The sequence below is a fragment of the Solanum stenotomum genome, chromosome 1, assembly GCF_019186545.1.
Source record: "Solanum stenotomum isolate F172 chromosome 1, ASM1918654v1, whole genome shotgun sequence".
Lineage (NCBI taxonomy): Eukaryota > Viridiplantae > Streptophyta > Magnoliopsida > Solanales > Solanaceae > Solanum > Solanum stenotomum.
Window position 1 is genome coordinate 9053192 of NC_064282.1, and position 27227 is coordinate 9080418.

At 35.0% G+C, this 27227-nt stretch overlaps 3 protein-coding genes across 8 annotated transcripts; 2 read left to right on the forward strand and 1 right to left on the reverse strand.

Moving 5' to 3' along the window:
- Window positions 1–967: 967 nt before the first annotated feature.
- On the forward strand, window positions 968–6923 carry LOC125873646 (uncharacterized). Of its 3 annotated transcripts, none has more exons than XM_049554534.1 (5): window positions 968–1118; window positions 4643–4911; window positions 5691–5927; window positions 6028–6245; window positions 6332–6923. In XM_049554534.1, exons 2-5 carry the CDS (start codon window positions 4660–4662, stop codon window positions 6594–6596), a joined length of 972 nt encoding a protein of 323 aa, XP_049410491.1. In that variant the 5' UTR covers window positions 968–1118; window positions 4643–4659; the 3' UTR covers window positions 6597–6923. The 3 variants fall into 3 exon arrangements, with proteins under 3 accessions (XP_049410491.1, XP_049410498.1, XP_049410502.1); XM_049554541.1 differs by having other exon boundaries at window positions 986–1168; XM_049554545.1 differs by having other exon boundaries at window positions 1061–1083.
- On the reverse strand, window positions 6852–10420 carry LOC125873635 (MLO-like protein 13). 2 transcript variants are annotated; one of them, XM_049554525.1, is made up of 14 exons: window positions 10271–10420; window positions 10049–10106; window positions 9763–9959; window positions 9525–9641; window positions 8756–8813; window positions 8581–8657; window positions 8417–8491; window positions 8213–8301; window positions 8051–8100; window positions 7883–7923; window positions 7526–7735; window positions 7365–7432; window positions 7221–7281; window positions 6852–7130 (listed from the first exon to the last, which is right to left on the reverse strand). In XM_049554525.1, exons 1-14 carry the CDS (start codon window positions 10385–10387, stop codon window positions 6924–6926), a joined length of 1425 nt encoding a protein of 474 aa, XP_049410482.1. In that variant the 5' UTR covers window positions 10388–10420; the 3' UTR covers window positions 6852–6923. The 2 variants fall into 2 exon arrangements, with proteins under 2 accessions (XP_049410482.1, XP_049410484.1); XM_049554527.1 differs by lacking the exons at window positions 6852–7130; window positions 7221–7281 and having other exon boundaries at window positions 7361–7432.
- Window positions 10421–13465: 3045 nt separating this feature from the next.
- LOC125877652 (uncharacterized) lies at window positions 13466–25385 on the forward strand. 3 transcript variants are annotated; one of them, XM_049558884.1, is made up of 14 exons: window positions 13466–13784; window positions 13860–13944; window positions 16160–16199; window positions 16292–16540; window positions 16966–17065; window positions 17166–17240; window positions 19094–19192; window positions 19865–19981; window positions 20064–20179; window positions 20281–20380; window positions 20805–21163; window positions 21330–23076; window positions 23949–24086; window positions 24222–25385. In XM_049558884.1, the coding sequence occupies exons 1-14, from the start codon at window positions 13653–13655 to the stop codon at window positions 25047–25049; spliced, it is 4185 nt and encodes a 1394-aa protein (XP_049414841.1). In that variant the 5' UTR covers window positions 13466–13652; the 3' UTR covers window positions 25050–25385. The 3 variants fall into 3 exon arrangements, with proteins under 3 accessions (XP_049414841.1, XP_049414848.1, XP_049414854.1); XM_049558891.1 differs by lacking the exons at window positions 13466–13784; window positions 13860–13944; window positions 16160–16199; window positions 16292–16540 and adding an exon at window positions 16773–16861; XM_049558897.1 differs by lacking the exons at window positions 13466–13784; window positions 13860–13944; window positions 16160–16199; window positions 16292–16540 and having other exon boundaries at window positions 16966–17085.
- The last annotated feature ends 1842 nt before the right edge of the window (window positions 25386–27227 follow it).

Below are 27227 nucleotides of genomic sequence, written 5' to 3' on the forward strand. Positions count from 1 at the left end.
ATAAAATACAAAAATATGGCTTACTGGCCGCAGTATTTTCTTGACACGACTTATAATGTTAAGAAATTGAAAATGAAGTTGAATTTCAGATGCTATTCGTGTTATTTTTTTAAAAAAATTGCCATTAAGGTTAAGTTAAAGATCTATGTTTAGACAAACATGAAGAATTATAAAAGGCGGCCTACTTGTCAAATTTGCCAAACTTAGCCATTTGCAATTAACCAAGTTCATAAATACTCAAAATATTAATGAAGCTTATATCTCTAAATTAAATGCGATGTAGAAAAGTGTAGGCCAGTAAAGAATGATGCAAAATCTTTTATAAAGAAGCATTATCCACCCAAAAGTTTTTTAAAAAAACTTCCTTTACTATTAAGCAACCCCAACCTCTTTGGACGTCACATTTACATCACGAACAAGTTTGGTCAACCGCAAATGTTCCTCGTTCCTATTTATATGTCATCGTTATTTAAAATGGATGGTTTTTAATATTTGTCATTCTACAAAAAATCAATGCATAAATGACACTATTTTTTTAAATCCAAAGCTATTAACTTTGAAACTTGGAAGTATGCATTTGACCAACATATGAAAACTAAATGATTAATTTATGTTCATTGATTAATTTAATTAATTAAAATAAATTAATTTGTGTTCGTTTATTAAAAACTTGACTTCGATAGAACACTAAATAAGGATAGAATGATAAACTTACTTAGTTTCTTCAGGGGTGTAAAATCTAAAATAATGACATATAAATAGGAACGAAAAACGTACTTAGTTAAAATTTAATAAAATAATTTGTGAAAAATGCATGGTAGATTAGATAAACAAGGAGTACATATCTAGTTTTGCTATTTTAAAATTAAATTTATTATTATCTTTATACACGCTCTCATACTTTTCCTACCAACTATTTTCAAATTTTTTTATAAACATAAGTTAGTTTAGCCAAAGCCCAAAAGAGAAAATAACTGTGGAAGTCCTTCACGAAACCAATTTATTCCCGAAAAGCAGATTAATAAAAGAAGCCTAGGAAAGCACAACAACACACACTGTACCAGCATTTCTCCTTAAATAGTGGTACTTCGCCGGAACTTCGCCTTTACCGGTCACCGGTAATTTTTCTTGAAAACCCTTGTACTCTTTTCCCATCTTTCGACTACTGGTGAAGATTTGCTTCATGGATCACTTCTTTTTGTTTTCTTGTTTGTTATTTTGTGTCTTATTTCTGGTTATTTGCATATGTGTTTGTTTAGTGAAAATTAAAGCTATTAATTATGAGAAATCATACAACTGCCTCTTAAAGCATGAGTTTTTTATGGTGGGTTTTTAGAGAGAGTGGGGTTTCATATACTTCCATTATTGGTGGTTTATAAAGAAAAATCTTGCTTTATTTTGGAATTTCTTGTCTTGGTGTTTTTAGTTTGGTGAGTACAGAGGAGCTCAGGATTTATGTATTGTTCTCCCATCATGTGGGAAATTCAGTATAAGTTTGAAAAGGAGTTCACGTGTTGGTCATGATTTCAAATCTTGATCTGAAATCAGTGATTTAAAATCAGGTTGATTTGAAGTTGAGATTTTTTCTTATAAATAATTTTAAACTTCCCATACTCGTGTACTCCTTTGTTTCAATTTGTTTGTAATGTTTTGACTTTTCTAGAAGACTCTTTTCTTGAATGTTATTCAAGAAAATTTGGATTGCCCAGTATTCCACGAATTAGTAACCCAAGATTCCAAACATTTATTAAGTGAGAAAGAAATCCACCTGGGCAAAAATACTATAGATGCAAGATAGAAAAGAGGAGTGGATGCTTTCTTTTTTGCCATTTTTTCATCTGTGAATTGTTAATAAACCCATTCGTACACTTTATGCGATCAATATTTCTTACACATGAGTCTTATGCATGGTATTGAACTTAGGAATCTTATTTTTTGTGTGTGTGATTTTTGTGGTTGTTTTTTGAATCTAAGTACAGAAATAGGCTAAGAGTTCACTTCGAATGACATGGTGTTCAATACAAAAATAGGCAAAGTTGGAGTGTGTAACAACAATTTCGACCAAAGTTTATCTGTGTTTTGAACCATTTTCCCATTAAATTTATGGGTGTTCTGTTGTAAAATATGAACTTATGGGCCAAGTTTTTTTATTAAAAAAATAATTTGAAAACACAATTTGGAATTCCATATCCTACTTTTTGGAGAATTTGGGATTTGAAATTATGATTTGAATTGGAAGTTGAAATTTTGTGCATTTTTCACAAACAAACGCTGATTTGCAATCAGTCTGCCAAATCCTATGGCCGAATACCTACTTAGTTTTAACCCCACCTGGTTTAAGGTTCCACCAATTCGAAGTATCATTTCGTTGTAGTTTCTTGCTAGACTTCAATGTGATGATCACTGGACTTGCGCACATAGGACGAATGGTGTTCTGTTCTGGTTCCAGATTCTCTATGTTGGTTAGTCATTCCGCTTCATACAGGCATGCCTTTGGTGGCATTGCTTCTTTATGTGCATAGAACCAATAATGGTTCTAGTTTTTGGAAATTGATGGAAATACTAATGCTATCAAATAAGAAATTCCTTTATGTTGTTTTAAGTTTTATATATAATAATGGCGGAGAGAAGGGGTAGGAAATAGAGTATGGCGATCTGAACCTTTTACAAACATGGTAAGGTGGGCAAAATCATCGCGTAAGATATACTCTAATCTCGTTTGGATGATTTCCTTCGCTTGATGTGAGTAGGGCATGTAGCTGGACATTAACAGAAAGTATTCAATTATATTTCTAGTAAGTTCCCATAGCTCAATGGATAACTAGTTCATTACCTCTTTTGTCAACCTGGATATGAGGTTTGTTGCAATTGTAACTTTAATTTTCTCCCTCTAAAATCCTTTAATGGATCAATTGTTTTAACTCTCAGCACCTTGCTCAGACAGTTTTGGCTGTTGTAAGCTGTTGTTACCTGAAAATTTCTGCATAGAAAACTTCCTACTAGATGGCATAACATAATCTGACTGTTCAAATCATGTCTTGCTCCTAATATTTGAGATGCAAGCTTAAACTTGCTCGTTATGGAGCTATCTAAGCATAAGCACCTGAGAAATCAGTTGATATGTCCAGTTGGATTAGTCCAGCATATCTGTTCAAAATATGTCTCAGTTTGAGGATCTTGGAGTCATGCTCTAAAGTCGAGGTTTAGAGTTTCTAATTGTTGACCTGTCAAATTTTTAAATAGGCTTTTGTGTATATCCTTCCTCCTAGCAAATTTTGTTATCACATTTATCATGCCTCTTAGTACCCTTATTAGATTATAAGAATATACAATTTGGTTCTGTATTAATAGCAGGATACAAATTGGACCAACTAAACAAATTGAACAGCTTCAGGACTTTATTAACTCGCTAGTTCTGGCTTAGATAGTTTGTATAGTTAGCCATGGATTTTTCGTAAGCTAAAAATGCCATATCTTGTAATTCTTGCATCTTCTTGATGCTGTTATTAGTACCACTTAATTAAAAAAAAAAGAAAAAGGAATATAGAATGTGGAGTCCAGAATTTTTTTAGCTTTGGTCAAAATTGATTCTTTTTCAAGGCAGACACTCTAGGAAAGGAATTCGTAAACTCAACAAGTCATTTAAATCCACCATCTTTAATTTGTTTAAAAGTCTGAATAATAGTGATTGCTTGATAGTACCTTACATGGTCTGCCAAGTATAAATATGTGTGTAGTGGGACATTGAGTTTATATGATTAACTTTATATAAGCTAAGTTCAGTGTGACCTTTCCTCCTTTCCATTCTATTGGCATGTATTGTGGTGGATAGTGAGGGTGGAGGGTTTAAAAGTTGAATGTCATGAGATCACGAGGAATCAGTTGTATAAATTATTGGTCTCCACACTCTACCAGTTTCCTTGATTACTTTATGCAAGACCAATAATGAAATGGTATGCTCTTGGTTCTTGGTGAAGTAAATGTTAGCAGGTCTGTTTTAACACATAGCTTGAACATGCTTGAAAGGGAAATGCCAAACCAAAATCTTCCGCCTTGACTACTTTAAACATCTGGGACTTAGTGCTGCTATTTATTCTTGATCTTTTAAGGTAATTGGAGGGAAACTTTCCCAAAAAGGGGTCGAGGCTGTTAGGACATGCCTCTTATCTTGGTGCTTCTGTGAATTCCTTCAAAGAAATCTTTTTTCTGAATAAGTTCCATTAATGGATTTTATGGAGCAGAATACTAGTTCCTTTGTTTTTTGTGCAGAGAAACATGTATGCTTCTTTTGTCAATGCAGATGTATGCATGATTTTTGGTGGAATGGCATTGTTCATAATTCCAGTATTTGTTGGTGGCTCATTTTGTTGGGGCTTATTGGAAAACGCAAACCGGGTTTAGTGTAATTGAACTAATCTTAATCATGTTCAGTAAAAAAAAAATATACTCATGTTGCGATATAGTTAATAGTTACCATTTCATTTTATTATCTTGATAGATAATGGAACTTTTTGTCCTCTTCATCCTTTTTTATTTTTTATTATGATACAATATGGGCTTCAAAATTGTGAATAAGTATGAGAATATCTTACGTGTATGTGAGTAGATATTTAACTTGTGTATCTGTCTTTTCACCTCACAGGTTTCTGGTGTCGAACAATGATGCCTGAGTGGACTGATGATTTGGAGAAAGCCAATATTAGCAGCGAGAGTCATGTAAAGGAAGACAGCGAGTATGTGAGGCTTGTTATAAGAAATGAAAGAACAGATGAAGTTGGAACTTCACAATCCCAATCACAGTCTAGAAAAGAGGCTATTGTATGGTGGATCAAGGCTACTATATGGTGTATTTTCTCTGTGATAATTCTACTAGTTTCCATAAAATGGGGAGTGCCCTTTTTTTTTGAGAAGGTATCATGCCTCTATCTACGTACACTATATGTCCTAATTTGGTTGGTGCACTTTATTACTTGTCCGTCCAAAAAGATTGACATATTTCGATTTTTTAAGAGGTTGACAGATTTCCATCTTTAGAAACTAGTTAATTTAACATTCCACTTGACATTGGCAGACTTGTTGGCCTCACTGAGTATAAAAGAAATTGTTTGGTACAAGGGTATTTTTGGTATATCATACATACTTAGCTTATGTTTTAAAGGTCTCCTTTCTTTTTAAATTTTGTGTCTTAGTCAAACAATGCCAAACAAATTGAGGTGGATTTTACTTGACTTCTTGTCATATGTGCATCCTCATATGTTGATTAAAATTGACTAATGGGATGAGATTCTGGGAGATTTGATCATGTTCTGTCAACAGATGTTACATTACAGTGCATATAGTATTTCTAGACACTAATGAATTAATATGTAGCCTTTAGAATCGGGTATTTGCATATTAATTTGATTAATTTTGTGATCTGCACCAAAATATTGATAATGAAAATGGTGGTGGTCTAGTGGAGAAAGATAACACTTACCTGTTCAGTTTCAAAAATATAACACTTACCTGTTACTTATCAAGGTAAAAAATAGTGTGATTCAGCTCAAGATTCTCAGAGACCGGACTCTGTCTTTAGCTAATCAGTGCATTACTCTTGCAATATTTGTTTTATTTTTCCTCTTTTGTTTTCTGGTGATAGAAGATGCATAAATTAAGTTCCTTGTTAATCGTTGCATTCTTAAATTTTATAGATTCTAATTCCAACCCTACATTGGGAAGCCACTGCATTTGGCCGTCCAGTTCTTGCCCTCGTACTTGTAGCTTCTTTGGCACTGTTTCCGGTATTCCTAATTCCTTCTGGACCATCAATGTGGCTCGCTGGAATGATCTTTGGATACGGTCTTGGATTTGTTATTATAATGGCTGGAACAACAGTTGGGATGATCCTGCCATATTTCGTTGGCTTGTTTTTCAGAGATAGAATTCATGTGAGATACCTACACATCCTGTCTAGTTCATTTGTCTTCTGGACTGGTATTGTAATTTCCTGTATCGTACTTCATGCTGTTTTTCTGATTGCATCTGCAGCAATGGTTGAAGAGATGGCCTCACATGGCAGCTATGATTAGACTGGTGGGAGAAGGGAGTTGGTTTCATCAATTCCGTGTGGTTGCGATATTTAGGATTTCACCATTTCCATACACAGTCTTCAATTATGCAGTGGTGGTGACAAAGATGAGGTTCTGGCCTTATTTTTGGGGATCTGTTGCAGGAATGGCTCCTGAATCCTTCATTTACATCTACAGGTTGATACCCCAGACCTCACCCCTCCCTTCTTTTCCATATTTATTTGCTGATTTGCTTACTCTGTCTTCCTGCAATTTGTCTGCAGTGGTCGCCTAATTAGGACATTTGCGGATGTGCAATATGGGAACCATCATCTGACTACAGTTGAGATTGTCTATAATGTTATTTCTTTCATTATAGCAATTGTCACCATAGTGGCTTTCACAGTCTACGCCAAGAGGACTCTGAGGCAACTTGAAAGTGAAGAAGAAAACAATGGTGAAGGCTCTACCTCTAATCTTGGGAGGTTAGAATTGGAGACTCTTCCAATGCAAAAATCCAAAATTTCTAGTGTTTGGTCAACTTTGTAGTAAGAGGAATGTTAACCTTGGACTTCATTGAGGAAACTAGTGTGTAAATAATTCGAGGTAAAGAGGGAAATGTTTTATGCATCCCTCCATATTGGTAACTAGAAAATTGGAAGATGCTTATTGGAAAAAAAAAAAAAAAAGTAGGTGTTGTGTAACTAGAGATGCTGCCTGGACTAATTGATATTGGAAAATGAAGACAACGTTTGATTAGGCAGCATGAACATCTCTCTCTCTCTCAGTGAAAAGAAAACCATGTTTACTCTGTAGAAAATAATGTATTGTTCATCGTTATTCTTTTACACTCAAGAAAAACCAGTAACTGTACAATTAAGGAGTAGTATGAGGCTTGTTAGGATTAGAAAGCTCAACAGTTGATGAAATGTCTTGAATTTCATTGCATGCAGGTCTGTTAGAAACAGTGATGCTTTCTAGTGCTTCTGTGACCATCCTATTGTGGGTAGATGAACCAGCCCATGACATCACAGAATCTTCTGTCCGCTCACCAAATATTCCTCTCTTATACGTGGTTCCCATCTGTGTCCAAGTCAAATATGCACATGCTCAAAAAAAGAAGAAAATAGAGTCTTCGATAAGAAAGAGGCGTCTGTGTAAACAGGTATTTACCTGTGTTACAAGAGCATATAAGGGCAAAGTACTGTAACTGCAAAGAACTTGAACAATCACCCTGTCACACCACAAAATTTACATGGTCACTTTCAGCCAGCCAGAAACGTATTACTGTATCTCTATGGGATTTGAGGAGTTTACCCAATAATAAGTCTTGGAATAATGAAACCCAATTCTTCCATGATGCATGATTTGAATCCATAAGTACACTAGAGAGTTGTCAAATAACATAGTTTTTTCATGTTAGAAAAGAAGAAAAGTGATTGAAGTTAGGTTGAAAGAAAGAAGTTAAAAGTTATTACCCAAATCCAGACAAAGAAAGCAATCTCAAAGGAGTTTTGGAACAAAATGAAGTGGATTAGGTAAAGGACAAGAGTTGGACTATCAAACCAAAACAACTTATCAGAAGGTTTAATTGGTGTGGTTTCATCTACTACTGATGACCTCTCTGAAACCTCTTGAGCTAATTCTGTTATTATGTGCTCCAATTTTGTTCCCACTAGAAGTAGCAGCTGCATAAATTTTGTCAAAAATATTTATATGAAGCGATATGGATAATGGTGATTCATATAATTGATCCCAATTTGTTCAAGATTGAAATGATAAATGGATGGAACAACCCAGTTTTTCTTTTGGGAAAGAAAAGAATGGTCACTTACAACAAGAGGTAAAAATGATAGCCAAAAGTAAGAGTGCCATCCTGCATATTTTAAACCATACATTAGTAGGAATATTTCATTTTTCAAAGTGAAACATATATAATAGTAGGATTTTTTTAAAAAAAAGTACCAAAATTTAAGATTTAATAATACTTAGGATATTAATACCTGCAATGTTGATCAACAAAAACAGAACAACAAAAAGCCACAAGTACCAGCTGTTCAAGATCAATTTCCAAAAAGGGTAAAATTAGCTTGATTAAACATAATTAAATGAAAATTACAAAGTAGTTATCCTATTTATAATTAGTATATGTAGTGTTACTTTACCTGATTCCGACAATCTTTTTGAAATCATGCTCCAGTGTCCGCAATATATATTTGTGAAAATTAAACTTAGGATTGGACGGACAATGTTTCTATTATCATACGATAAAAAAAGAATTATATTATTTCAACTAATTAAAATCATAGAATTGACACACGGTAATTCTAAAAATGAAAGATAAATAGAAAGAATTAAGTATTGCTTACCTTGATAAATCCAGTCCGCAAGACAATATAGTCCGACTTTGTTACTGAACCATAAAATTGTTTGAAAAAAGCCACCTATAATATATTCATACACATGAAAAATCGTCATTTTTCTTTGAGTAATACATAATTATTATCGATCTTTAATAAATAAAATATCGTACCGTCCAACTAACGAGAGCGTACTTTCTCCAACGTCTACCAGCTCTATCCACAAATGATTGAATATGGAGAATATGCACTACACATAGAAAATATCATGGTAATAATTCGTTAAAAAAAATTCAGTAAAATTACAGACAAAAGTGTATAGACAATAATTAACTAATATAATTATACCATGATGTGGTTTTGATTGCTTTTGAATTGAGTTCTCCCAGTGTCTCCATTGTTGTATCTATTTGAGGCAAAAAAAATAACAATGAGAGAGAAGTAATAAGCGTTAAGTGGTTAATTTTACATTACACAGTCGAATACTAATTAGAATTGTTATTGACTAGGGAAAAAATGCTACCAATATTTACAATTGTAAGTGTGTTGAATAAAACAAATATATCAATAAAAGTCAACACTCAACACCAATCAAGGTCATGATTCATGAACATTATTTGATTAATGAGACTTTATAAGCTAAGTTTCGCTTAGTTTTCACTTATCAAACATATCAAGGATACAATTTTACGTGAATCAGTTGTTTCTATTAAATACATAATATGAATAAAAATATAAATTACACATGTTAAAGAAAGAAAAAGACACATACGTAAGATAAAATATACATTTTTATGCACCACAATATGGTTAAAGAAAGAAAGGACATGTGCATAAGTTACTTCTATTACTTAACTATGGTTAATGCATATTTTTACTTTATTAAATCACTTAATCATTGATAATTTTAATTGATTTGATATAAACATTCAATGTGTGTAAGTATTTAACAATACTTTCGATAGAATCCCTTAACGACAAAATCAATTTTTAATAGAATATTCTTCAGAAATTCACGTTTTATTTAGTAATGTGAATTGATAGATGTATTCTCAATATGTTTCTTTCAGGAAATTGGGGAAGAAATTGGAAATGATTATTTTCTTTGTAAAGATACCTTTGCCCCTCCAAGAACCATGGTGGTGGCACAGAAGATCACATGTGTGACTGCCAATACAAATATGAAAATATGTAGTTGATGCAATGCCTCCAATGATAATAGTGGAACTTTTCCCTACACAAAAAAGATTCAAAATACACAAATTAACTTTTCATTTAAAATTTATAATTGAAATAACACTAATATTCTTCGTTAGAAAAGGAAAATAATCATTATTAACATATATATATATTACCTCATGACGATTACAATGTTCTGCACCGCTAGATCCAGCTAAAAGATGTCTCCCAGTGATGAGATGATTAGAAGTTGCAGATTCTTTAAGCTTGCATGGAAGCATTACTTTTGAAATATTTTCAGGAACACATATTTTGCTTATTGCCCCTTGAGACACCGTTAATAGTAATGAAATAAATCCCAAAAGCATTAATTCTGCAAATTCAATACCAAAAACAAATTTAAAATGAACTTTTCAATTTGTTAAAAAAAAAAAGTGAGGAAAAATGCAGAATGTGTCAAACCTTCTTTTAATTTCTGGAGTGCCTTGAATAGGGCATCTTGATTCTTTTGCAGGAAGAACTGTATGCAACAACATGATATCATATACATTAACACAATAATATAGAAAATTTTATATATATATATAGTCACTCGATCAACTATTGAATATATAGTAACAGAACGTACAATCACTTTACTATTGTTATATAACACGAATTAAAGTCAAACAAGTAGAGACCAACCTTTCCAAGGCGATGTAGGCCACGTTCAGCAGCAAGTGAAATTAGAACAATGATGAAGCAGACAACGGCGACCACCCATGTTGGTGTATACTCGAGAGACTCAGACTTTTCCGCCATCTTTAACCTTAATGCATGCCTTGATGAATTATTTGCGAATTCGTAGCACTATTATAAGGGAAATTCTACTGTACTGGACATTCATGTTTGAAACTAAGGCAAAGCATAAGTGTCAGGGAAGAAAATTAAAGTACCTAAAGGTGAGCACCAAGCAAAGAACAAATGCTCGATTAAATTAAGTTTTTTTTCAGAAAAACGTGAAAAGAATATCAAAGTTTCGTCAGAATAATATTATTTGGTAACTGAAAAAAATTTGGAGCAAGAAATTACTGATAGTGTGTAAAACATATTTTTGCTTTGTGTTAAATTAGGTCTTGGGCCTAACTCACACCCCAAAAGCTAGTTCAAAGGGAGGAGGATTACCCAAGCCTTATAAGGAGTCCACCTATTTCATTAACCACCGATGTGGGACTTTTGTCATTCGTTTAACACTTTGCGCCAAATCTTTCATAAAGGTACTTCTCTAGAGAAAAAGTAAATGACACCTTTGCTTTGCTTAAAACAAAATCCTATAAGGTACTACTATTTTCGTCTTAGAAAATGTTTATCACAACGTTATCATATTAAAAGTCAGTTATATTGCAAGTATCAAAGTTATTCTTTTAAAATGAACATGATATCCAATTATACCATTCTTTAATTTGAGACAGGCTAAAAGAAGAAAAAAAAATGTCACATAATAAAATAAATGAGATATCAATTTTAAAATAGGATGAAAAATCTCTCTCGAGCGTTTATGGAAGACAAAGGGGAAATCAAAGGGTGAAAATGAAGAGGGTATAAATACATTATTATTGTAAAATTTTCTTACACAATTAGATTACTATTACATGTTATACAGTTAGATTATTATTATATTTTATAGCATGTAGCGTAATTTATTTTGAAATTATAATTATCACATTTTAAAGAGGTTTATTCAGAGATATATTTAAATTACATGATGAGTAAGAAAGTTATTTACTCTTAACAATATTTATAATTTAAATTCTAAGTAATAATTATTCTTGCGTACATGTTAATTTTTTTTTAAACATTTGGGTTTATCTGTGTAGAAATAAATATGCGGAGACTATGATTACGTTAATTAAAAAATTAAGATTTATAGTGTATGGATTATTTTTATTAGCTTTGATTATGTCCAGAAAAATTCAAAATAAGAATTCATTTTAAACTAAATAAAATTAAATGAATATCGATGATGAACTTAAGAATTTTTATTCTTGCGTACATGTTACTATTGAAGAAATTGCAAAATTTAGTGATTTGACATAGCTTCAGGCGGACAAATTACATAGCAGATATTTTGGTAAGCAAAGTTCCAAACAAATAAGAAATAACAAAGTCCTCAATTTGCAATCTGTATCTAGTTAAAAAACATCTCTATGACTTGTAAATTTGCAATTTCCATCGTATCTAGTTAAAAAATATTCTATTTGACTTGTAAATTTGCAATCTCCATCGTATCTAGTTAAAAAACATCTCTATTTGACTGGTAATTAAATCATATATAAGTTGGCGCATTTTAACAATATTGCTATAATCACTTACTCATAATTAATTTCAGCATAAAATCTCGCATAGGACTGTATAATATTTGGTTGAATGCATAAAAAAAATTTAATTGTTGCATAATAATGTACTTATTTACAAGGCGGAATACATAAACAGACTCCTAAACTTGTTTAGTTTTCCTCTCAGGCACCTTAACTACGCCACCTTACTATTGAATCCCTAACCACCCATAATTTGTACCTTTTAGACACTATTAGTTGACATGGCACAAAACTTCAGCAGATATTTTTTATTGATTGTGCGCATGAAATCCACCTTTCACATGTGAAAAGTGCAACAAATCAAAATACTCAAACCGTTTAAATAATTTACACATCAATCAACCTTGCCAAAATAAAAATCCAAATAAAACCTAGAAAACCAAAACATTTCAATAGTTTCAATAGTTCAACCCAAATAACTCTAAGAATTGATGCTTCAATAGATCCTTTGTTGTTGCCCTTCCGAATGGATCCTGATCAAGACATAATCCTACCATGTCCTTAAAACTCTCTGAGAATTTCTTGTAATACTTGTTGTTTTCTGTTTTCTCATTATGAAAAACTCAAAATTGCTTTGTGATTTTCATAAATAATGACTTTGAAGAAGGGCTTTGTGATTTTCATGAACATGGACTTTGAAGGAGAGAGATGAGATAGGGAAGACCTTCCATCTGCTAATCAAGAGCAGTAATACCGAAGGACCAACATCAGTATTGAAATTGTACCCTATATATGAATGTATCACTTCAAGGGTCATACAATATGGTGTTTCGGCTATATCGGTGAACATTAAACACGAAGATAAGAAAGAAAACGATGACTCATAACCTGAAATTGGCTCAAAAATTGATGCAAAAACTCCAAAATAAGCTAGCTTTATAGTTCCATCAGAATCTATAAGAAAAATCAATGAAGAAGAGAGATATTTTGAGCAGCTCCAACTTAAATATGACATTTAGAAAGAAGAGAAAGAAAAGAGAATTAAGAGAAATAGGGAGAAAACTAGGGTTACATAGATAAAAGAGAAAGAAGAAGTGGTGGATTCCACATCAGCTCTTTTAAATCGTCTTCATGCGCTTAAGCGACATGAGAACACATTTTGTGTCATGTCAGTCAATACTGTTTAAAAGGTACAAATTATGGATGGTTCAGAAATTCAATAGGAATGTGGCGTAATTGAGGTGTCTGAGAGGAAAAACCGAACAAGTTTAGGAACTTGAAATAGCAATATATATACCAATCCTACGAAAAATAAATTATTTATAAACAAAAATATATTTTTAACCTTGGAAGTTTGAACACCAAATGAAAAAAAAAAAACACTCTTCCTTACTAATTCATACCTAAATTCTCTCTATATTATGATCCTCTCATTCTCATATGTAAATCAAACACCAAAGCTATATGTAAATCCAATTACTTAACATTTATATAAGTTTTTGTTGCAAACTTTTAACACGCAGCAGTTAAACAGTTAATTGTCCTTTTTTTTTTTTTAATTACACACAGTCGCACACTGTGCATCTTGTTCTTCTTTCTCGCTCGCCGGTCCAAGACGCCTTTTAATCGATCCTTTTTAAAACCATAGTTGTTCATTTTCACTGAACCGGCTAAACACCCAACAACCACCAACCCTCGCCGGGAAAGATCTATCAATATAGTCAGATCCATCTCTTTGTTGCTTCCATTTTGCGGGAACAGTTGAAAATATGCTGCGTCTAAGGGCTTTTCGCCCGACAAATGACAAGATCGTGAAGATTCAGATGCACCCGACGCATCCTTGGCTTGTCACAGCTGATGCATCCGATCACGTCTCCGTTTGGAATTGGGAACACCGACAGGTTTTTCTTCTCGTGAAAAGTTTTCGGTATTTTACTTTCTGTTTGTTGGATTGACAAATCTGAATTGGACGCCAGATTATTTATGAACTGAAACCCGGTGGCGTTGATGAGCGGCGTTTGGTTGGTGCCAAACTGGAAAAGCTTGCCGAGGGTGAATCAGGTTAGTGTGCTTATTAATTTTTTGCTAGTTATTATTTGGTTGGCATGTCAGTAGCATCAACTATATCTACTACTACGATTCAATCCCAAACTTCTGGGGTAGGGTATATGCTTCATCTTAAATTGATTCATTTTTCGCTGACGGTCATCTTACTTTGAATCTCCTCCTTTGCCGCTTGGGACTGACTATATGAGATAACATTAGGATGGTAAGCTAAAATAGGTAGAATTTAGATTGAGATGTCAATGCTATGCATAGATGTAGAACTTAGCTGGTAAACTCAACAATAAAAAGAAAACTTAGCTGGTGAACTCATTATTATGCAGGTATGCTGCAGATTGTATAATGACAAAGGAATCGGAAACTGGGAAGTGACTAGTGGTAGTCACCAAATTGGTGACTTTATTTTTTATTGTTAAAAAATTATGCACTGCATTTTGCAAAATTCAAATGAGTGGAAAGCTAAAGTACTACTTGTAGAAAAAGAAAAGTAATTGAAGGTAGTCTCTGTGGTAGTGAGAGAAATCACACTCTAATTAGAGAATTTAGTAGTTCAATTTTGATTTAGTTGTTTATTGATGGAATGCCAGATAGACCTTTACTTGATAAGATGAGTGTTGATACAGACCTAGGTCAAATCTCGAACAGTTGTATTTGAGCAAATCTTAGCTTCTTGTATTTTGGCATATGTAGGGAAAGCTCGGTCGAACTTTCCTCTTGCGAGAGACACTAGAATGTGATTTTTCTCTTGAGATTAGCATAGCCTGGTCGTGGACATGACACTCTATAAAGGAGATCAATTAGATTACCGGTGTTAAAATATCTTCTTCTTTTTTAAATAGTTGTGATGTATGGACCAACTTGTGCGCACCTTGAACTGTACAAAGAATTCTCTGAGCTCATTTCAATTCTCTTGTACACTTTTTGTTCAAATTCTTTTGACTGGTTATATATATTTAAGAGGAATCTTTTCATATGCTCATTTCTCTATGTCACAAATCCTTGCTGACCTGTATATTATATACAGTAAGTGGAAAAACCTTAGTCTGGCCTTTTTAGAGAGGGGATGACGATTAGATTAAGATTTGGCTTTTCAATGGTCCATTTGCATTGCCCTCATAGCTTTAACGTCTGTATTGGGAGTATCTCCTTCAATCTCTCTCTTTGCACATGGCTCTCTTACTCCCCCTTTTTTAGTTTTTTTATTAATGCCTAAGTGATTCCGCACTTTACAAGGTGTAGTCGGTCTCGTTCGGTAGGTTGACAATCAACATAAAATAATCTAACTATGATAATCTTTTCAATTTTGATAAGAACAGAATGAATACACAGAATTCATATAGCCAAACGATCTGAGCCCAGTCAATTTGATATTGAGGCATAGTTGATTGATTGATGTACCTTGGAAGTAATTTGACACTATGATTAATAGTACTTTTGGAAGGTCAATAGCCAGAAAAAGGGTGGGGATTTCCGTGGGAAGAGAACAACATTCTTGTCAATATCGAAATCTCTTGAATGTGTGAGACTTCAAGATTCATGAGAAAAAGTTGCTTTGACTATTGAAAGACTGATATATGATTTTCTTTAAGAGGTGATACGTTAACATATTATTTAAGTGGGAATTAGGAAGGAGGCCATATGAATGTTATTGACGTCTAAAGTAATAGAACTTGATATCCTTCAGCATGAACTGATATGCACTAGAAGTTATGTTCATAAGGAGTGGTGGATGTTGCAAATGAGAACTCTCATCCTACTGCATTTGATTGGTATGGTGGAGGTGGGGAGGGGTATGAGCTGGTGATGCTATTGTTTTAGTTTCCAAGTGGATGTTGTGTTGAGATTCTAAATTCTTTTTGAGTGTTTTTTTTTTCAAGAAAGTTGAGATTCTAAATTCTAGTGGCTTGGGTTAGTGGTGCTGGTCAAATGTATATTCACTCTATGAATTTGACCTTTTAAGGTTGGAGTAAATCAGTGAGAATTGGCTCACAGTATTGAACAAATTATGCATTCGATTGAGGTGCAATGCATGTTGTGGGTAGTGGGCTAACTAACCCTATAGGAGTCCATAATTTTTTTTTGCACATTGGCTCACTTTATTCATGTCAGTGAATTATATTGCATGATACATTTTCAAAAGAGTAATCCTTTAGAATATCATACATTCCTTAGTCATCTATCTTTTGAAACTTCTCTTTATATTTGAATGCAGAGCCTAGAGGGAAACCTACAGAAGCCATACGAGGTGGGAGGTAATTGATGCTTACCCCGGACTTCCATATTTTTCCAGTTTCCGTAGTGTCTTTGTTGAGTCTTACTATGCCATTTTGGTGCATGGTTCAAGTGTAAAGCAGGTTAGCTTTTACGATGATGATGTACGCTTTTGGCAACTCTGGCGTAATCAGTCTGCTGCTGCTGAGTCTCCAGCAGCTGCTGGTCATGTCACTTCAACTTTTACTTCTCCTGCTGCATCAACCAAAGGACGCCATTTTCTTGTTATTTGTTGTGAGAATAAAGCTATTTTTTTGGACTTGGTGACGATGCGTGGTCGCGATGTACCGAAGCAGGAACTTGACAACAGATCACTTCTATGGCAAGTCTTAAATCCATCAAGTTCTTTTTTTGTGTTATCCAGCCTTTTGGACTTTAATGGTTCTTAACAAATTTAATCTTCTTGAATCCGCCCAAAAGTTAAACTATCTTTTTGCAACTATTTTTTAAGACTGCCATTTCCTACGAAATTAAGTTTTCTAGGCTACTATTTGATTGAATCAATGTTTCCAACTACCAGTCAAGTTAGAGCATCTCAAGTTTGTCTCACTTAATCAACGGTTCACTAAATGTGCTTACTATCCTACCTTTTAGTCATTACAGAAATTGCTCTTCAGCTGGTGTATACTTCTTTGTCATACTGGTGTTTAGTGTTCTGCTGACAAAAATTGTTCTCTGGGTTATAGAATGTTGGAAAAATGCATATCTGATTATCTTAATTTGCTTGGTCTTATGAATTTCTTGCAGTATGGTGTTCCTGTCTAAAACAACTGCTGTTGATGGCCCTCTTGTGGCTTTTGGAGGGTCAGATGGTGTAATTAGAGTTCTTTCAATGATAACATGGAAGGTCTCATTTTTGAATATTTGGTTTGTCAAGTCTTTCTGATATTTGTTCCATTCATTGTCAAAATGAGTAGATGAATAACTCTCCCGCTTCTTCTCTGCAGCTTGCACGAAGATACACAGGAGGTCACAAGGGAGCAATTTCTTGTTTGATGAATTTCATGGCTGCTTCTGGCGAGGTTCTTGTTATGCTTCCAGTGGATATTTAGATCCCCTTTTTATCACCCTACACTATGTAGGACTTGAATTATTTTAGTACTTCATCTTTTTATCCGGAACCTAGTGTTTCCATCTATAATTCAAGTTATAGGCTGGGCTTCAAAAGTGTGTCCTTGATTTATACTTGGCTATATGGAGTTTGTAGGTGTTTGGACATGATTTAGTTGAAGTTTGAAAAAAAAGAAGAGTATTTGAAGTTGAAGTTAGAAAAGGGTTTTTGTTAGTTTTGTTCTAGCTGGTCTTCATCAAAAAAAAAAGTTTGGTTTAGCTGGTTTCCTTTTTTTGATGTGCTTGAAATTTTCCTATTCTCGCTTCTCAATAGATTTTGAGATATGTATTTCGATAAAAAGATGGTACTATTCAGGCCAAGATATAGAGCATCGTTTGCAGCTTTTATATGAGTTAAACTTGCAATTTGCGTGCATTTATTAAAGTTACCAGTTTCAAAAATAAAATATAAAAAAATTGTGTGCATTTATCTTCTTTGTGCAGAGGAATCAGCCAAAAGAGATTTGAGTATCACATCTCTCTTTTAGACTTCTAAGGCTTGTTAGCTAAGAACAAAGTGTGTGTCCTAAGTGCTATTCCTAGTAAAGGAAACATAGTGGCAGCATAGATCTCCAACATAGCTAATGTATTTTTTCCCCTATCCTTAGTGTGTCGAATTACTTCAATATGAGTTCATTACTCAACAGTTGTGTGTTTAGTACCCCAGAAAAATAATAATAGATCTTGATTGTGAAAAGTATGTTTTCCAGTTTTTATGAGATAATCCAGAGAGCTGAGTAAATTTCATCTACAATGAAGTACTTCAACTTGAAGAATGGTGTTCTCTATCTAACAACTTAAAACATATTTTTTGACGAGTAACAACTTGAACTTTTAGATGTGGTGGTTCATACATTTCAATTGAAGTGGACTTAGGTTCTCTTGAGTACTTCTTGCCTTGGCAATTCATTTACTGTTAGATAGAAAATCTTAAATGAAGCTAATGATTTGTCAGGATAATATTGGTTTTTCTGTCAGAGAGAAGCAAGGGAAAAAAGGGAAACATCTATCTAAGGTCCTTGGCTTGCATGGTTCTGTACCTAGTTCACTTTGCAGTTAATACATTTTAAAATGGAACTGGATTACAGAAAGTTACCATTCTCAAAAAAATGAAACTGGATTACAGAAGCATATGTGCTTGCTCTCCATCCATTCAACATGTGCACATAAGCACATAGCAAGCACATATGCTCATTGAAGCACATCCATTTAAGCACATATGCTCGTAGGGACTTTAAGCGAAAAGCGCAAATAAAGTGTGGGCTTTAATAAAAAAAGGCGCAAAGGGAGAAAAGAAAACAAATATATATGTTTAGTTCAAGACTACTATTTATAAACATGAATGACAAATATATGACCGAAGAAATTGAAAAAAAATTATGATAAAGTGAAATATCAATTATGTAGTGTCACTTCTTCATAAGAGGCTCATTGGCAAGGAAACGTTTGCCTTAGAACCTTGATGACGACACTGAAGCGCACATAAAGCGAGGTAAAGCGCTCAACACGTTTTGAGCCTCACTTCAGGGCTTAAGCGTGCTTAAAGCACACCTTTGATAACACTGAGTTCGATAAAAGAAAACGAATTGTTGTTACGATGAATATGGAAATTTTACTCTTGAGATTTGTTACTGTCGACAGAACTGCTGGAAGTGACAATTTTGTGTTTTTGTATAATTTACACAAACGAATGACTAGGATTGTTGCACTTCTAATATTTTCTGTTTGATATCTCATTGCAATTTCCTTTGCTATGTATATGCAGTCTCTTCTAGTTTCTGGTGGTAGTGACGGATTGCTTGTACTTTGGAGTGCAGACAACGCTCTTGATTCAAGAGAGCTTGTTCCTAAGCTCAGCTTAAAAGTATCTTCTTATTCCTTTAGTTACTATCCTTTTAAATAGCTACTGCAATTTAATTTCATCAAGTAAGATTTTTAATTGTCGATGTTAAAAGCACAAATGAGAACAATTCAGTCTGTGGAAGAATAGACCAAATAAACAAGGCTGGTGTTCCATTTGATGTGTTTCCACTCATTTACCAGTTTGTAGTTCCTAGTATTAGATGAGGAGAACCCCCCACCCCCACCCCCCATGCACACACACAGGTACACACAGAGACACAAGAAGGAAGCATAAAAAAACCTAGCGTATTACTATTTTTTGGTATACTTCTTGTATATGGGTGTTTCCTGCCCGAACATCAATAGAACTTATTTCTTTATCCCAAAAATACAAAAGTATAGAAGTTTGAAAGAATTGAGTAGAAACACTGGCCTCCTGGTGCCCAACTCTGCCTCTTTTAACACAGAAACAGCATTTTATCAGAAGTCTTTATCTTTCATAGCATTAATAGTCCTTTCATATTTCAAAAATTTGTTCTGTTATTTTCCATTTCATTATTAACCACTTGGTCCTTTTGCATGGATTGCACCTGGAAAACCAATGATAGATGAAAGTTGATTGAACTGCAAATCCTTGCATGCTTTTGTCAAATCCTTGAAGTTTTTCTTGACCTTCCAATGTTATACTTTACAGGCTCATGATGGTGGGGTTATTGCTGTTGAGCTCTCCAGAGTTATTGGTAATGCACCACAGCTCATTACTATTGGTGCTGATAAAACATTAGCAATCTGGGACACCGTCTCTTTTAAGGTATGGTACTAGATCTGTTGGATTTGTTGCTTTACACACAGCGAAAATAATTCTGATAATATTAATTTCAACCCAATTGCAGGAATTGCGTCGAATAAAACCTGTTCCAAAACTAGCTTGTCATAGTGTAGCATCGTGGTGCCACCCACGGGCTCCCAACCTTGATATCTTGACGTGTGTCAAAGATTCCCATATATGGTAGGCATACTTCACAGACCTCCCTTGGTTGGAGTTTTGTTAACACTGCTTGTAGTCTTCCCTTTCTGGGCAGAACATGATACTCTGTTGCAACTTTGCAGGGCTGTCGAGCACCCCACCTATTCTGCTCTTACAAGGCCGTTGTGTGAACTTTCTGCACTAGTACCTCCACAATTACTTGTCTCTCACAAGAAGCTGAAGGTGAAACTACTATAGATAAACAATGTGGTTTATCTTAACATTTTCCTTGCTATAAATCTTGTCTTTCAAATCTTACCTATTTTTCCTTATGCAACTTCTTAGTTTTTGGAAGATTGATAATTTGAAGTGTTAAATCTACACTATGAAGTATGATGGTGGGAAAAATGAATAACCAATATATGTTTATTATTTTAGGACGAGCAAAGCCTTCCTGTTTGAAGTTCGGCTATTGTTATAGCTTACAGTATCTCTTTAATAAGAAGAATTTATACTAGTTTCTTCTACTAGATGATTTTGAGGATTGTTTGCACACTCCATCATGTCTTATAGGGTTAAGATTCTATATCAGAAGGCATCTAATTATTTGATTTTTTGAAGATGACTAGACTACAATTTTTTTATGTTTTTCTCTCTGGCCTTGTAGGTTTATTCTATGGTTGCACATCCTTTACAGCCACACCTTGTAGCTACTGGAACCAATATTGGCATTATTCTCTGCGAATTTGATCAGAAGTCTCTTCCTCCTGTAGCAGTACTGCCAACACCAACAGAAAGTCGTGAACATACTGCTGTCTATGTAGTTGAAAGGGAATTGAAGCTGTTGCAATTTCAGTTATCTAACACCACTGCTCCAGCACTCGGAAGTAATGGGTCTTTGAGTGACACAGGAAGGTTCAGAGGAGAGATTCCTGAGCAACTCCATGTCAAACAAACCAAAAAGCATATTACTACTCCAGCTCCGCACGATTCTTACTCAGTTCTTTCTGTCAGCAGTTCTGGGAAGTAAGTGGTTCCCAGACATCAGGCTTAACATAGCAGCCGGCATCTAGTAGCTTCAACATTGTCTTGATTCATCTTGTTGCCTCATATTGTTCCATCATCTCTATAATATTTTTTTAAAACTTCTGTTATCCTGTTTTACAAGGTTTCGAACGGTAATGTTTTGCAGGTATCTAGCAATTGTATGGCCTGATATACCTTACTTCTCTATCTACAAAGTCAGTGATTGGTCAATTGTTGATTCTGGAAGTGCAAGGCTTTTGGCTTGGGATACTTGTCGAGATAGGTTTGCTTTGTTGGAGTCTGCACTTCCTCCTAGAATTCCCATCATTCCAAAAGGTTCATCAAGAAAAGCGAAGGAAGCTGCTGCAGCTGCAGCACAGGCAGCAGCAGCTGCTGCTTCTGCTGCTTCTTCTGCCACTGTTCAAGTTCGTATATTGCTGGATGACGGGACATCAAATGTATTAATGAAGTCGGTGGGAAGCCGGAGTGAACCAGTTATTGGCTTGCATGGAGGGGCATTACTTGGTGTGGCCTATCGAACTTCGCGAAGGGTTAGTGCTGCTGCTGCTACAGCAATTTCAACAATTCAATCTATGCCATTATCAGGCTATGGAGGTAGTTCTGTATCTTCATTTAGCACTATGGAAGACGGTTCTCAAAAATCTGCAGCTGAAGCAGCACCTCAGAACTTCCAACTATATAGCTGGGAAACATTTCAACCAGTGGGTGGTCTTCTTCCTCAACCAGATTGGACCGCATGGGATCAAACAGTTGAGTATTGTGCTTTTGGTTATCCACAGCACATTGTCATATGTTCCTTGCGTCCACAGTTTAGATACTTGGGGGATGTTGCAATTCCTTTTGCCACTGGGGCAGTTTGGCAGCGAAGGCAGTTATTTGTTGCTACACCTACTACTGTTGAGTGTGTTTTTGTGGATGCCGGGGTTGCGCCTATTGACATAGAAACGAAAAGAAGAAAAGAGGAAATGAAACTTAAAGAAGCACAGTCAAGAGGTATTACTGAACATGGAGAATTAGCCTTGATAACAGTCGACAATCAACAATCAAATCCACAAGAGAGGATAGCATTGAGACCCCCAATGTTACAAGTTGTGCGATTGGCTTCTTTTCAGCATGCACCCTCTATTCCTCCATTTCTGTCATTACCTAGACAGTCAAAAGTTGATGGTGATGCATCGAGTGTGCTCAAGGAGATGGAAGCTCGTAAGGCTAATGAGGTGGCAGTTGGTGGTGGTGGGGTTGCAGTAGCTGTCACTCGTTTTCCTGCAGAGCAAACACGTCCAGTTGGACCTCTTGTTATTGTAGGTGTTCGAGATGGTGTTCTTTGGCTAATAGATCGATACATGTGTGCTCATGCAATATCCCTTAGCCATCCTGGTATCCGTTGTCGATGTTTGGCAGCTTATGGAGATGCTGTAAGTGCTGTAAAATGGGCCAGTCGACTTGGCAGAGAACATCATGATGATTTAGCGCAATTTATGCTTGGGATGGGTTATGCTACTGAAGCACTTCATTTACCTGGAATATCCAAGAGGTTAGAGTTTGATCTGGCCCTGCAGAGTAATGATTTGAAAAGAGCGCTGCAGTGCCTTCTAACCATGAGCAACAGCAGAGATATTGGGCAAGAAACTGTTGGATTGGATCTGAACGATCTTATGAACATGACTAAGAAAAAGGAAAATGTTGTTGAAGCTGTTCAAGGAGTAGTTAAATTTGCCAAGGAGTTTATGGAACTCATTGATGCTGCAGATGCTACAGCACAAGCTGATATTGCTCGTGAAGCTCTTAAAAGACTAGCTGCTGCTGGTTCTATAAAGGGAGCTCTACGAGGTCAGGAATTAAGAGGCGTTGCTTTACGGCTTGCAAATCATGGGGAGTTGACACGACTCAGTGTATGTCACTTGCTTTGTTTCTGATTTTGTTTCCAATTGGCTATATTGACATGACTTTTTCTTTTTTAAGTAAATCTACTAGGCAGGGTACCTAGTAGCTCATTTAATTGATTTTCTCAAATAAACCCTTTACAATGTGGAAATAAAAGGAGGTGTAAAACATAAAGCTACAACTAAGTTAGGACTTATTGGGTGTCCTAACTTGACAATGAGGTTTAAAATAAGCTAAGTAAATCATGAATGAGCTACCGTATGTGTAACTAATATGTGACCTATCCATTGACCAACACTGGACCATAGCTAGTACTTCAATTCTGGGCAGTGGCATAAGTGTGTCCCAACTAACAGGATCAAAACTGGACAGTAGAGTTAGGCAAACAAATAGCTTGATAGTGAATTCCATCATCATCTTCTGGAAGCTTAAACTCTCGACTGTGGCCATTGAGTGTGTTACCTGCTTTTTTTTTCAGATGCTCATATACATTTGAATTTTTAGCTGGCTCTTGACTCCTTTATAACTTTTCGCTTGATAATAATTTTCCCCAAGACTGAATTTATCATATATGCTATCAGTTTTAAATTAATTTAACCTAGAAGATTAACCATTGATTTACATTTCTGCATTATATTATTTTCCTATAATTCTTGGTCTTAAGGAATCAAGAAAGCAGTCAAACTCAAAGGATCATTCAGTTTTTCTGCTTCTAGTGTATTCTGTCACCCCCCCCTCCACTTGACTCTGCTAACATGATAGGAGTTCCTTATGATATTTGAGATTGATTGGATCAGTTGCATGACAGGGTTCAGTGTATATTTACTAAAGGTTTTAAGAGAATAATTTCCTCATATAGTGACAAATAAATCTTTTGCAGAACTTGGTAAACAACTTGATATCAGTTGGTGCGGGACGGGAGGCTGCATTTGCAGCTGCACTTTTGGGAGACAATGTACTTATGGAGAAAGCATGGCAGGAAACTGGGATGCTTGCTGAGGCTGTACTACATGCACATGTAAAATTTCGTTTTCTAAATGTTTGATTTGTGTTTGACCTATGAGTTAGGGCTTCAAGTAGTAGTGTCCATCTTCTACTTTATAGATTCTAACTCTTGATTTAGTATTTGTTACTTATGGTCTCATTTTTTCAGGCTCATGGCCGACCTTCAATGAGAACCTTGGTCCAGTCATGGAACAAAATGTTGCAGAAGGAGATGGAACATACTCCATCAATGAAAACCGATGCCGCAGCTGCATTTCTGGCCTCCCTCGAGGGGCCTAAGCTCACAAGTTTGGCAGATGCTGCGAAGAAGCCACCAATTGAAATTCTGCCACCTGGTATGGCATCTCTATACGGTCCAAATCCCGGTCAAGCCAAACCTCTTTTGGGGAAGCCGGGGTTGCCACAACCTGGCAAACCACTACTTCTGGAAGGATCTAAAACAACAGCACCAATGGCTTCTGTTCCTGCTGGAAGCAACACATCTGCAACATCAGAATCCGGTGTTCCTCCTAAATCAGAAAATGGGGCTTCCACTACACCAGAATCAGGTAATCCACCTGCGTCAGACTCTGGTGCTGCACCGGCATCAGACTCTGGCGCTGCACCCGCAGCAGAAACTGGCGCTGCACCCGCAGCAGAAACTGGCGCTGCACCCACGACAGAAACTGGTGCTACACCGCCCGTGATAGAATCTGGTGCTGCACCCGCAACAGAAACCGGTGCCACTCCTGCAGAATCAAGTACAACCCAAACATCAAACTTGGATTCTTCAGTTGCTGCTGATGCAATTGTGCCTGCTACACCAGCATTGAATGAATCAGACTATCTGGCGTTGGTCCCATCAACATCGGCTCCTGTAGAACCAACTACAATTGGCGCAATTGTTCCATCAACTTCAGCCACGGGTCCACCACCTGTGACAGATAACAAGAAACCAAGTGTTCCTGATGAACGTCTAATGATTGATTTTTCTTGACGTTCTCTTACTGCACGCTCACCTTTCCATGCAGATTCTCTGCCGTACGAGTGGTATGGATCCCTTGCATTACATTTCTAATTGTGGAGTACAATATCTATCTATACTCGTTTATATGCATAAAGCACTACACATGCTGCAGTAGAATCTGTGAGTTGATAGGATTGTTATATTATAGTAGGCGTTAGGATTGTTTTGTTAATATAAGTTTGTCCTGTCTGATCCTTATTCTTTGATTTGGTGGAATTTTGCCAATCCACGTTATCTTGTGCTCCGTTTTCCTTGATTTTGTAACCTTTATGTTTTCATGTAATTTGATTATTCCCCTCATTATTTTGTGCTGCGGCTTCCTTTTTCTTGGATAGACTTATTTTTTATTTGGTTGAAATTCTTAGGGATAAACATGCCCGTGAGTTGTGAGTTGTGACACTCTATTCCGGGGCTTATTACTCTTTCAGCATTTCACTGCTTCTGTATTCACCGTCTGTTTCATGGTATTTAAGTTGACCTCCAGATTTCGATTTTATCACTATAAACTGAGTTTGAGATTTGAACCAATCAAATAGTATCTTTTTAAAAAAAGAAGGAAAATAAGACATCGTCAAAATATTGGATGGGTAAGTTTCTATTTATGTTCAGAACTAATCAACATTTTTGAGCCTTTTGTCAAGTTTGACCGTAGTTGGAGTTTCAAAATGGCCTTCAGTTTTGAATCTTTATTGTATGTCTTCCAACTAACATTGCACTTATTTCTTTCCCATCTGCTTTAAACACATGAAATATAGGCGTCAAAAGTTGACTGCTTAAATGTGAAATAGGATTTCTTTTAATTTGAACCAAATAATCAAACTATGAAATTTGAGTTCTCACCTAAATGATTAAGTTTGAATAATTTCTCATCTATCATATAAAGAAGTTTATTTTGCACCAACTATTAATTTGGTCATGCGATTTATCTTTTTCTAATTTTCACTTAAATAAAGTTTATATGATTACAATGACTTATTTTCTTGTTTTAATGAATCGAAGTGATTCAAATATCTTTAGTATCAATATCTCGATTGTAAAATAATTACTAATATCTTTAATAATTTGTTTCCATATTTTAGACGATCAATGTTGCGAATTATCTGCCGATCGTATTTTCTGTTTACCAAAAAAGAGAGAAAAATCTTTATTCCTAGTGGGACCGTGTGGTTTAACTGGTCGGTCAAACTTGGTTCAAATTCTATATTTGTCTTGAAAAATCTAATGAATATGGTTAAACTATTTAAATGAACCAGAATCTTGAATTCATAAACTTCAAATTTTGATTCGCCTCTAGTTACTCTATCTAAATGGACTAGAATCTAGAACCCATAAACTTTTAATTGAAACAATTTCGTAGTTTTATAAACATAAACGGTTCTTTCGTCATTAAAATTAAAATGGATGTAGAATAAGGATCTCCCAGGTCCCATTGTGAAGCACCAAAGGAGCTAGAATTAGACAAAAGAATAAAGGAAAAGAGAACTTTAAATTGAACAAATTCCAAAATATAGGAGGATTTTACTTTCAAGTTGGATGAAGAGGGAAGTGGAAAAGCACAAAATGTGGACAAAAGTTTACTCTATGACATAAAAGCACTTGCAGAATCTTATCACATTTTTATGGACGGAGAATAAGATTGGGCGGAATACAAATCGCACTAATAAAATGTAAAGACTATGAGAGTTAATTCCGTGTAAGGCAAAATGGCCTACTAGCCCCTTAAAGCGTGATTACGCTATTTTGCCTTTAAATTATTTATCAAAAATAATAAATAAATATTTTCAACGATATTACCTATGATTTTTTTTATACATAAAAAATTGTTGTGCTATATTACTTGTTCCCAAAAGAGAGTTGAATAAATTCCTCAATGTGTGTTCAAATTTTAAATGTATTAGGTGGTCCCTATTTCTTTTGAGACGGTGACACATTTAATATAAGTTTTATTTTGAAAAAACAAAACAGAAGTGGAGACAGAGAACAAAATAAACATGGCGTCTAGAATTAGGTGTGCTTTATTATTTTTTATATTAATAATCATGTCTTTGGAAAATTAATTGAGGAAAAGTAGCATACTTAATTAGTCTTTAAGAAAATGTGTTATGGGTTTCATTTGTTGTATTGTTTTTTTATTCCTTTCTAATAGCT

Coding starts and splice junctions, on each gene's coding strand:
- LOC125873635 (XM_049554525.1), bottom strand. CDS start 10,387: ATGGCGGAAAAGTCTGAGTCTCTCGAGTATACACCAACATGGGTGGTC. Junction 9,642..9,762: donor AACATTGTAATCGTCATGAG/GTAATATATATA, acceptor TTTTTTGTGTAG/GGAAAAGTTCCACTATTATC. Junction 7,282..7,364: donor ATTCCAAGACTTATTATTGG/GTAAACTCCTCA, acceptor GTGGTGTGACAG/GGTGATTGTTCAAGTTCTTT.
- LOC125877652 (XM_049558884.1), top strand. CDS start 13,653: ATGCTGCGTCTAAGGGCTTTTCGCCCGACAAATGACAAGATCGTGAAG. Junction 19,982..20,063: donor GGGACACCGTCTCTTTTAAG/GTATGGTACTAG, acceptor ACCCAATTGCAG/GAATTGCGTCGAATAAAACC. Junction 23,077..23,948: donor GGGAGTTGACACGACTCAGT/GTATGTCACTTG, acceptor AATCTTTTGCAG/AACTTGGTAAACAACTTGAT.
- LOC125873646 (XM_049554534.1), top strand. CDS start 4,660: ATGATGCCTGAGTGGACTGATGATTTGGAGAAAGCCAATATTAGCAGC. Junction 4,912..5,690: donor TGCCCTTTTTTTTTGAGAAG/GTATCATGCCTC, acceptor TAAATTTTATAG/ATTCTAATTCCAACCCTACA. Junction 5,928..6,027: donor TTTTCAGAGATAGAATTCAT/GTGAGATACCTA, acceptor TTGCATCTGCAG/CAATGGTTGAAGAGATGGCC.